The 12,024-nt window shown below is 46.2% G+C and overlaps 1 protein-coding gene across 8 annotated transcripts in view; it reads right to left on the bottom strand.

Moving 5' to 3' along the window:
* Nucleotides 1-807: 807 nt before the first annotated feature.
* Nucleotides 808-12,024, bottom strand: part of LOC138968575 (la-related protein 1B-like) — a 93,518-nt gene continuing 82,301 nt past the window's right edge. For all 8 annotated transcript variants that reach the window (XM_070341156.1, XM_070341155.1, XM_070341157.1 and 5 more), the window contains 2 exons: nucleotides 7,141-7,265; nucleotides 808-6,794 (listed from right to left, as the gene is read on the bottom strand). In XM_070341156.1, coding sequence (XP_070197257.1) covers nucleotides 6,582-6,794; nucleotides 7,141-7,265 — 338 coding nt within the window. In that variant the 3' untranslated portion in view covers nucleotides 808-6,581. The remainder of the gene's footprint in view (nucleotides 6,795-7,140; nucleotides 7,266-12,024) is intronic.

Below are 12,024 nucleotides of genomic sequence, written 5' to 3'. Positions count from 1 at the left end.
CTGCTGTCTGTACTGTGTTGCATGAATGTGTCTCTTGCTCTGTGTTTTATAATTGTATGAATCATCATCATCACAACCACCACCATTGTCATCATCGTCGTTGTCTATCATTATCAAGACAGTACCCACCGCGGGTTAGAGGGAAGAATTTACCCGATGCTCCCCAGCATGCCGTAAGAGGCGACTAACGGATTCTGTTTCTCCTTTTACCCTTGTTAAGTGTTTCTTGTATAGAATATAGTCAATGTTTGTAAAGATTTTAGTCAAGCAGTATGTAAGAAATGTTAAGTCCTTTGTACTGGAAACTTGCATTCTCCCAGTAAGATCATATATTGTACTACGTTGCAAGCCCCTGGAGCAATTTTTTGATCAGTGCTTTTGTGAACAAGAAACAATTAACAAGTGGCTCTATCCCATCTCCCCCCCTTTCCCCGTCGCGATATAACCTTCGTGGTTGAAAACGACGTTAAACACCAAATAAAGAAAGACATCAAGAAAGTCATCATTATCAGTGGCATTGTCAAGCTTCTTCATTCATAAATGGTCTCATTGTTAGCGTTACTGTTGGCCCCTTTTAGTCAACTGAACCTACGATTCTCAACTAAACTAGAAGCAGATGACTGTGTGTATCTGATGCAGAATTTAAAGAAACAAAAATTCTGTTCCCAAGTTTTCAAAAGTTTCAGTGTATAAACATTATACGCAGAAACAACTGTCAAGTTTCTTTTGCTGCCCAATGAAAAAAATACTTTTCGACCTGAGAGTTGCGTTTTCACACTTCAGAAAGAAAAAGACAACACCAATTCAAATATTTACACTTTTTAATATCTTATTTTTTCTAAATATAACTACAAGTTGGATATGAAGTACAAGTAAATCAAGTATGCTTTCAGTCTCCAGCCCAGTAAAAAAGAGAAGTATAAGAGATGGAGCGGACACAAAATACGAAACAGACCCGATGAAACGAAAGAAACCAGATGAAATCTGATGCTAAGTCAGCTCTACATTATTCAGCACCGACCACCGGACTTGTGAAGTGCAACACTACATGTAACTGCAAACCAAACAGAATGCAAAACATGCCCTGATCACCTGTAAACAAACTGCATCAATAGGTTTTACACTTTTACACTACGTGAAACATAGTGAGTCAATCTTCAAAGTCTCGATGGCCATTTGTGTAAAGAAGTTTTTCAAGAGCAAGTCTGATGGACCAGGGATGTTGCCAAGATTCATTTTCTACACCAAATTTGACAAAATGGCCATGAAAGTTTTGGCAAATTTGGGCAGTTAAGTACAGTCCTTGGAGTTGCCTTCACCTGCTGTGTCATCTGCCGATATGACGGAACAGTTTTCAGCAATTTGAAAGAAGGTTTCAGCATTTTGCCAAATGCCAAACAACATCCCTGTGGACTCTTCAAGCAATTCTTGCGATTTGCAAACCAGCTGGGCTCTGACCTATCCTGCAGCTGGATAATGTTACATGATTGATTGCCTGGGCTTACTTTATTCAATTATACATCTAAATCCAGATCATACATCAGATTTACAATTTTTGATCCAACTATTCCAATGTTAAAAATTTGCCATGAATGGCAATAGAATTTAAAATCGTAACTATTGGTTTTGTTGAAGCAAACCAAATAAAAAAAGCTCCCAAAATTGTTGTGCCACAGAACACGATAAAGCAAAAAGAGAAAAATCCTTCACCTTTTTCCTATATTTCTATGTACACACAATTCAAAAAGAAAAGAATAACCATTATCTTTTTTGATACTTGTTTTTAGCAGATAATGCAATCAAAATAATGTTCATCTGAAACACATTTCATCACTCTGTTTAAAGACCTAACGAGAAAGCTTTCACAGAATAAGCATATCAAGATACACTGTAAAAACAATTGATAAAAAAATGGAAAAAACATCAAAGAGCTTAGATCAAACCACACAGGCTCTTCTGTCTGAAAAGCCACACGTCGAAAGCTCAAACCTTGAAGCAGCCGAAAATTCATTACGTCAACTCAAGAAATCATATCACATTTCCCTATTCAAACATATATTTCTCTTCCATTGTTAAGATGATTCTGTGTTCACAGTTGTTTGAAAGTATCGTGAAAATTTACTGTGAAACTTGTCTGAGAGAAAGCTCTAATCACTGGGGTACGCTGAAGCAATACTTGTCGAACTCACAGAAGGGAGATAACACACAGGGGAAGTATCAATGTACAAAAGTAAAACCCCAACCAGCAAACCTGTGGAATAAAATGCAACACGCACAATTCAGCATGGTATCATATAGATATTTTTTGTTTGCAGATTACTATTTACACAATTTCAACACATAAAAACTATGTACAGTAACAGTTCCTTGGCAATAAGAGCTCAAGAGGAAAGCAAGAATCCCCCCCACTCACCTCCTCCCCCCAAAAAAAGAAAAAGAAAGTCCAGACAGTAAGGCAGAGACAGAAGGTGTCAGAAGGGATAAAAGGGAGCTGGGGAAAGGAGATGAGGGCGGGGGTTAGGAGACGAACTAGGGAAGGGGAGAGAAGTTCCAAAGGTCAAAGACTGGTATCAACGGATGCGAGTACAAACATTTGCCAGCCACTTCAGGGTTAGATGAATACCAACCATTGCTTTTCTTTTTTTCTTCTTCAACTTATTTTGTAGAGTCAACAAAATATTTTTCAACATCATACCTTGCAGCTAATCAAGGAACACAAGGTCTTAACATCAAATAGAACACTTGTCCACAAGGACACGCTTGCACACCCCCCCCCCCCATCATTCCCCCCTCCTCCCCAATCGTTCTCCCATATTCAGACCTGTTTACCCCCATAAGTGTTTTGGAGTAATGCTCAGCCCCAAAAATAGTAATCCTGGCACAAAAATAGTAATCATCCAGCATTCGTCGCCAATTACAACGCACATGACAACTGTGAAAGGCAATCATGCACATATATCCATCATTCACACATCAGTCAGTTTTTGTAGTCATCATAATTTCAAAGAAGATCACATCAAAAGCACATGCATCACTGATTCTTTTTCTTTTGCTCGTAGTAGGCCTTTTTCAGTGTGTCAAGCGCTTCTCTACTGTACTTGCGCTTGCCGAATGAGTGAGGGCGAGACTTCACCACTAGAATAAGGCTCTCCAGCGTCTCATCAGACAGACATGATCTCTGGTCAGTCCTGTGCTTTTTCACCCCATTTTGCCATTGAAAAAAACAATGCCAAACGTGAATAGAGAAAAAAAGAAAAAAAAAAAAAATTTTTTTTTTACATTTTTTTTATTTATGAAAATCGTAGTCTTGACACGGATAGCGGAATGGCGTATTTTTTTCAGAAAATCGTAATAAATTACGCCAAAATCGTAAGGGTAAACAGGTCTGCATATTCTTTGACATATACAGCTATTTTCGTTTAAGGAGTCTATGTACTGAAAATCTTAATTGCACATCAGTTTCCACACAGACACAGGTAACAAGCAATGATTTAGCCTGGAAGAACATGATAATCCATTGTCTACATTTTTAAATGAATAAACAGAAAGTGTACATGAAGGATGAACACCGTGACTGGCTGACGAAGGATAAACCGACTGAGGACACATGTGAGCAATATCACGAGAAATTAAGTGGATGGGTGTGGGTTTCACAAAACATGCATACTGTCTGACCCTGTTCATAGACCCTTTGTCAATGTAACACAACATAATGACATTCAAATGTATACTTTGCAATGTCTCAGTGACTTAATTGATTCTTACATGATTTTACAAACAAAACAAACTGATTTTCACTGGCAACTTCTGCAAAAGTAAAAAACTCAAAAACGTTTGCATCAGACGTCTTTTGTGCTGGAGTTAAACGCACAAACATTTTCCCCTGTTGCAACCAAAACAAAAGCAATATTTACACAAACTATGGGGGGGGGGGGGGGGGGGGGGGATGGCAAAGGCTGGAATTCTTGGTTTGTACATGACACGCAGTCATTTCCACTATAAGTACCAAGTCGGTGAATGGAACTCCCAAGAAAACTCTCTCAAGTCAGCCTCCCCTCCTTTTATTCTTTTTAAGTTCCAAAATGCGAACATCATTGGTGTTTACTTTTACTGTTTAAATACTTTAATATGCTGCTGTGAAATCTGAAAGACTTGGTGTTATGCCGACACCCACTGTAACAAGAATGAAAAATGAGCGCTGAAAATGCAGAGAAGCCAGGAAGTGGAACCTTGAGGTACAGGGATAGCAAGTGGACAACAAGCGTAATTACAATAACAAAAAAGAAGGAAAAAACACACGATTAGATGGACTTAAACAATATAACTTGGCATAGTTCATCACATCTTGGCCTTTTATTTGTTTTTAATTCTTTATTTTAATTTCATTAAAGAATCAAGATCTCTTGCTTGTCACCTACATCAACAAAGTGTCACAAATGCCATCAGTGTGAAGCACAAACCAAAGAATAAAAAAACCTCTAATGTAGTACACAAAGAGAGGAACATACACATTCTCATCCAATCCCATTAGAGGATAAATCTCCATGCATATTAAAACGACACATAAAAGCACAACTGCAATATATCGGACAAATTCTTGTGGAGCCTACAGTGGTCCTAATCACCGAATCAGTCTCCGATAGTACATCATCACATTCACAATGTTTCATTCTTATTTATTTACGGGTATATTTCTCCATTTATTTTACACTGACTCAAAGTTCTGTAACACATTCTTAGGCTAATAAACGCATACCACTGGTACCTTTGCACGCAATTTAACAGACATTCTCCAACTAGAACGCCATACTTTCTTCACACTTGTACGCATGCTATCATCGAGCAGGAGAGAAATTATCAAGTTGAAGATTTTGCAGCAAATGCACACAATGCCCTTGACAAAATAATCTGATGGATGTATTTTGAGATAAACACTGAAAATGAAATTCTCTGTAACTTTTTTTGTGTTTTTACCACCAATGATTGGATTTTTTTTCTTTTTTTTTCTTTTTGAAAAAAAAAATCACAGGACAGGAAACCTGACATACATAGCAGTACAGTTTTCACAACATATCCTGAACACATTGCATCATACACACTCACCAATAACAGTCTGTCAAACACGATAAGCAAAAAACGCACCTTCTCCCTTAAATACAGAAGAAAAAAATCCCTGGAAACTTGACCTCAGTTTCACAGTTATGCACACCATTTGGCAACGGTAAGCAGGTATGACACTACACACGTCACAGAGACAACCAACAAGTTTCAATTCAGACCCATACAAATTATATCTTGGTTCTTATGAAAGTTATTTTAATGGCTATTGTCACCAGATTTCGTCTGGGTGGGTGGTTGGGTTGGGATGGAAAAATCTGTAGCTAACCTCATCGTCGTAAGATGTGCTTACAACTATGGCAGGATTTGCGCCATACAAATACCCATAATATTGTTATAAAGAGCATAACGATGTGTAACGCAGAAAACCCCGTATACCAATACCATAAGATTGGTTTAGACTGCTTTCTGCAGAAATGTGTGATATCGTTCCAAGGAAACGGGCATCTTATCTTTAAGTCTTTTCCCTGCACTAAGCAGCATATTCATCCAACCTGCAATGGATAATGTGAATCACGACACCCAGTCAAGGACAAGTTTGTGCTCAGCTACCTGGTAGCAGAGAGACGCAGAGACACGTTGAGAGCACACATTGCATAGGTGTGAGAATGGTTCTCTCTGCCAGAAGTGGTTTTGATGGCTTGCATTCAGGGCTGTGTGGAGTCCGGCCAGATTAACTTCTTCACTGCAAACACACGATTCCTTCTTCCACCCATCTGGTCATGGTTTGGATTCTGTGGTATTCAAGGGCGTCTTGCTAGGCGTTGCTGACACTGACAGACAAACCATATTGGAAACGTACGTCCCGTTTCACTTTGACTGAGGGATTGCTTTGTTTAGAAACATGTCTTTCCTTCTTCAGGTAAGTTCTCTTGACAAGCTTCCATCTTGGTTTTCATCACGTTTTTATTCCTGCTCAACCGCTTGCCAAAAAGTTCACAATCTGGCTCTGCTGGTTATTATTCAATAAAGCTTCAGATATTTTGAGCGCATGAAGAGTAGGCAACATTATGCATTACAATTCTAAATCCGGAAAGTAAAAAGAGAAGCACACGTTCCACAAGAAATGCGGACGAGACGAAGAAACCTTCCACCAAAAACGATGTAAAAGAAGATGTGCATATATATAACTGTTACGTCACAACCACACGCACAGAATCAATCCTCGCTGAAGGCAAACACGAAGAACAGAGAATCCAAATCCAATCCTCGCTTCGCGCTTTTTGATGACAACACAAAAAAGAAGACAGAAGAATCCCCACACCACAACGAATCACTAGGTTTTGTTGTTTTATCCAAGCGGATGATGTTCACCAGTTCTCATGATGAAGATGGAACACATCCAGCCAGCTGGCTCTCCTAATCAGAGCGCCCAATGTCTCCAGTTTTTGTGTGCCCTCCGATCACAAAGTTTTCTTCTGTGGTGCACAGGTTGAAACCAGAGGGAGAGATATCGCAGATGGTTATTTGGCAGAAGCGTCCCCAGCAGCCCCCTCCGTTGCCACTGCAGAGGTGGTGTGGGGGTGAGGCTTGTGGGAGATGGGGGGGTGGCCCTCAGAGGCGCTGGTTGTCCGCGATCGTCGCCCGCACTCCGAAGAACTGGTGGTGCGCGACCGTGTGCCTGACGGGCCGGAGAACGCTTGACTTAGACTGGAGTGCATCTCCGACTCTGGGGGCTGAAACACAGGAAAGCGGACATGAACAGCAGTCAACGAAACATGCGTCAGTTAAATGGGCGCACGTGGGGTTTAAAAGCTGTGCCTGAGCTCTCTGGCCCTTTTGTTTGACACACCTATCAAAAAGCTATTGCAATCAAAATGAAGTCCACCTCTGAACCTGGTGAAACAAAAGAATAAAAAATATATGAATGTTTAAACTCTTAAATCTTCAAGGCGCTTACAGCGAGACAATAGGGTCCTTCAAATTCAGGTTGATTTCTTCTTCTTCTTCCTCTTCCGCGTTCGACCGTTAAGGTTGATTTGAAAATTAATCAACGAGACATTCTGTGCACAATACACTCACCTCGACTCTGAAGTCTTCAAGGCGCTTGTAGTGAGCCAATGCCACCTTCAACTTGGGGTTGATTTCAACCTTTTTTCGTGAGTACTTGAGGAACGCCCAGAACTTCTCCAAGCCATACAGCTGATCTGTTGCACAGACACAAAAAAACACCAGTCATTTCATGCCCTCATTTATGTACCTTTACTAGCTTTGTATCTTGTTAATGTTGCTGATATAATGTTGAATTTGATTAAAGGTGTGTGCGTGTATGTGCATGTGTGTGTCAGTGTGTATGCGTGCGTGAGTGCGTTTGTCTTAGGATACATCTGGGTGGGTTTTTTTCTTTTTCAGAATGTACTTGTCAAAAAACGTCATTCTGTACATTACCCCTTTCCAGATCCAATGGCATAAGAAAATAAACCATTGTTTTTTCTTATGTGCGTGTGTGTTAGAATCGAAAATTTTTAATTAAATTTTCATTTGATTAATATACTTACCCGAGTCACATATTTAGCATTGACGCAGTCGAGATGCTAGGTAAACTGAAACGCTATCCCGTCTATAGTCTAAGGGAAGCAACCCAAGCTAAAAAAGTAGCAAGCTTGCTACCCTGGGTTGCCTCCCGTAGCGTGTCACGCCACAGATCTCGTACCCAGTACGAGACACCCTCATTCGACTTCTAGAATCCAAAGAAACTACAAGCGGGGAAGGTGGGAGGGAATTACTTATGTGACTCGGGTAAGTATATTAATCAAATGAAAATTTAATTAAAAATTTTCGATTAAATTACATATTCTTACTCCGAGTCACATATTTAGCAGATAACTCCAACAAGGTGGTGGGTAAGAAGTAAAAATTTCAAACTCACTGTTAAGATCTGGAGAGGCATTGCCCCGCTGCCACCAGTGCGGGGAGGGTCCTTGAGCCATCACGGCATACCGCGGCGATGTCTCTCAAGTAGAACGAGATAAAGACGTCGTCTGAACGCCAGTATGCTGTGCGCAGGACGTCGTCGAGTCTTCGGGACCTCAAAACAGCCAATGACGATGCCCATGCCCGGGACTCGTGCATTCTAGCCGACTGGAGAGGGAAGGCAGGCTGAGCCCCCCCCTTTTGTGCCAGACTCCACACATAAGCTTGTTTTATGAGAGCCGACACCCACCTGGCCAAGGTAGTCCTCGTGATATCTCTGTCCATGGACGTATTCAAGGAAATAAAGAGGAGCTTCTGGGAGCTCGACCTGATGGGTTGAGTCCGGACTAAATATGCCTCCAGGGCCCTAACCGGGCAATTGACCATGTCTGGGTCATCTTGTGCCACAATATGAGACAGGGGCCTCACAAGGACACAGGGAGAAGGCTGATCCGGTGTCTGATTCTTGGCCAGAAAGGCCTCCCGGAAATGCAAAGACAAGGAGCCGTCACGCTCTCGGCCGATGTCCTGCGGACTGCCTGAAAGAGCGTGTATCTCGCTACCTCTGCGGGCCGAAGCCAGAAGTAGCAAAAACAGAGCCTTACGAGTAAGGTTCGCGAGGCTAGAGCCCTCTAGAGGCTCGAAGTCCGCCGAGCGCAAGAACTCGAGGACAAGGAAAAGATCCCACTTGGGCAGAGGAGAGCGCTTAACGTCCTGCAAAGACGCGCCCTTAATAACCCCAGCGACAACTCCACTAACATTGATGGTATGACCGATCTGTTTAAGAGTCGAGGCAATCGCCGACCTGCGAACCTTCAAAGAGGAGGAAGAAGCCCCCTGGGAAGACAAATCCGCTAAGTGGTTGGCTACGTGCATAGTACGAGGAGCCACCGGGTTCAGCCCATGAGCCTGACACCAGGTGACCCAGGCACGCCAATGCGACGAATACACTGAGGAGGTAGAGGCCCTATGCGAGCGCTGCACCAACTCCAAAGTGCGGTCGGAAGCCCCAGACCGCCTCAGAGCGGACCTCACAGTCTCCACGCGTGAAGATTGAGAGACTGCGGGTGCCCGTGAGGAACTCCGGTGCGAGGCTGAACGAGTTCGCCTGGTACCAGAGCCAGAGGAATTGGAGGGCCGTGTGCGAGTCTCAGAAGGTCCGGAAACCAGGGCTGAGACGGCCACAGAGGGGTGACCAGAAGCAGGGACGGCCTCTCCAATTCCGCCTTCCTGAGGACTTGGCTGAGCAGCTGGAAGGGTGGGAAGGCATAAGCCTCCAGCCCTGTCCAGGGGATGTCCAAGGCGTTGGTCCCCCACGCTTCCGGATCGGGGAAGGGGGAGACAAACACCGGAAGGCGCCTGGAGAATCTGGTGGCGAAGAGATCCACCACAGGCTTCGGGGCCACAGCCCAAAGGCGGAGAAGGGCACCATGCGTGATGGTCCATTCCGCCTGCAACACCCTGTCGGAGCGGCTGAGCGCGTCCGCCAGTGTGTTGAGGCTCCCTGGCAGGTAACGCGCTGAGAGAGAGATCTCCCGCTGGGAGCACCAGGAGAGGATCTCGCACGTTCTGCGGGAGAGAGTGGGGGACCGCGAACCTCCCTGCTTGTTCACGTAGGCAGCCACTGTCGTATTGTCCGTGAACAGACGCACACGCTTGGCTGCCAGGGAAGGGAGGAACGCGACCAGAGCAAGGAACACGGCCTCCAACTCTAGCGAGTTGATGTGCCATGTGCTCTGTTCCGCAGACCACAGTCCGGAGGCCGTGAGCCGGTCCGTGTGAGCCCCCCAACCCAGCAAGGACGCGTCTGTGAACAGGTCCATGTTGGGAGGGGGGGAAACAATGGGAACCCCCCTGCATACCCATCCCGAGTCCAGCCACGGGAGGGTTGCAGCCTGGAACCAATCCCCAAGGGGAACCAGAGTGTTCCAATCCACACAAGGAGAGTCCACCAACGGCTTCAGCGCGTGCTGAAGCGGGCGTTTGTGAGCCCTCCCTAGTGGTACCAGCAGGGCCATGGACTCCATCTGCCCCAGGATGGAGGCCAAAGTCCGAAGGGAAGCTCTCAGGAGAAGCAAAGTAGAGCGGATGAGAGCCTGGAGCTTGTCCACCCGCTTCTGCGAAGGCTGGACAGTCCAGGTGACCGTATTGAACGTCATCCCCAGGTAAGTGAATGACTGAGACGGCACGAGCTCTGACTTCGTCTGGTTGACCGAGAATCCCAGCAAGCTGGCCTCTCGGAGAACCAAGAGAGTGTGCTGCCTGCAGAGAGCCTCGCTCTGGCCCATGATGAGCCAGTCGTCGAGGTATGCTCGCAGCCGCACTCCCTGTGACCTCACCAGCGCGCAAAGCTGCCTCACCACCATGGTAAAGATCCATGGGGCAAGGGACAGCCCAAAAGGCAGTGTGCGGAACTGGTAGACTTGACTGGCCCACCGGAAACGGAGCCATTTCCGGTCGGCGGGATGCACCAGAATATGGAAGTACGCATCCGTCAAGTCGATCGAGGTCACCCAGTCTCCTGGGCGGAGAGCGTCCCGAACCGAGGCAGGAGTCTCCATCTTGAATCGAATCGTTCTCAAAAACTTGTTGAGAAACGAAAGATCCAAGACAGGACGCCAAGCTCCCGAAGCTTTGGGGACCGCGAAAAGCCGTCCATAAAACCCCGGGGAGCTGTGGTCCGAGACCGCTTCCACCGCGCCCTTCTCTATCAGTGAGGCAACCTCCGACTGGAGGACGGCCCTTGCCTCCTGTGAGAAGGGGGGCTTGAAGGCTGGAGGACACCTGGTAAGAGGGGCCTTGTCCCCCAGCCAAAGCAAGCGGAATCCCGACTTCACAACACCCACTAACCATCGGCTGCGTATGGCGGCCAGCCAATGTGGGAGTGCCCGAGCAAGGCCCCCCGCCATCACCAAGGTGGAGGGCGGGGGGGGCGTGAAGCCGGGAACGCTTCATTGGGGGTGGGGCTTTCCACTGGAAGAGCCCCTACCCCTCCTCGAAAAAGATCTCTTGCCCGACCCGCGGGAAGGGGCAATAGATCTTTTCCGGGAAGCAGGATGTGCCTGAGCAGAGGTCTTAGCCTGTTTGTGCTGAGCCTGCTGAGGAGCAGCCTGCTTGGGCTGCTTCAGGGACTGAAGCGCAAAGGAAGAGAACTGCTGTTCTCTGTTGGTGTCGATCTCCTGCTTCCTGGCATCAGCGGCCAGGTTGCCGAAGAGAGCACCATCCACCAAGGGCGACGATCTGAGAGTGTTTCTCGTCGACTCCTCAGAGAACTGGGAGTGGGTGAGAAACAAGTCCCTTCTGCACAAGACAAAATGTACGTACTGCAGAGAGGACAATCTCATTTGTTCCTCGTTCACCCTTGCCAGCGTGGAGAGGAGTGTGGATACGTCCTCCGAATCTTGCTCCTTACTCAAGGTAAAGGGAGCCAAAGATTCTGTAAGAGCGCGTGAAAGAGCCCGCAGGATAGTCTCCGAAATGGAACTGAGTTCCAGGAGCTGCCTTCCCACCTCCTCAGAGGACAGGAGAGACTGCTCCGAAAGAGGGAGAACGGAATCCTTCTTCAAAGGCTTTGTCAAAAGAGGTAGCAATGCCGGCGTGACCGGAAGCGGCGCACGCGGCAGAGCAAAGGACGAAAGAAGGTTCCGTGAAGCCTTAGGCCAAGGCAACTTCCTTTGAGCCGCCAAGGGCACGAAGAAGTCTGCCTGTGTTGCAGCAGCCAGATAAGGCAAAGCATGTTCCGGAGCTGTGCCATACGGCACCAGAAGCGGAACTGCTGCTGGAGGCAACCCGCTGCCGGCAGGAGCGGGCTTGGCGAACAAACGAGAAAGCTGGAAAGCCACTGACGGTGATTCTTCAAACCGGAAGTAGCTGTCCTCCTCCTTCGCCCACCGGAAGTCTGCCATCGCCGACGGACCCGACGCCGAAGGCGTGGTCGAAGACGAAGCCCCTTCCGGGAAATATCGCGAAGTGACTTCCGCGGCCGCTTCAAGC

Source organism: Littorina saxatilis, linkage group LG6 (assembly GCF_037325665.1).
Source record: "Littorina saxatilis isolate snail1 linkage group LG6, US_GU_Lsax_2.0, whole genome shotgun sequence".
NCBI classification, from domain to species: domain Eukaryota; kingdom Metazoa; phylum Mollusca; class Gastropoda; order Littorinimorpha; family Littorinidae; genus Littorina; species Littorina saxatilis.
The sequence above is the reverse complement of the archived record's forward strand: the minus strand, read 5'-3'. Positions and strand labels throughout refer to the sequence as shown.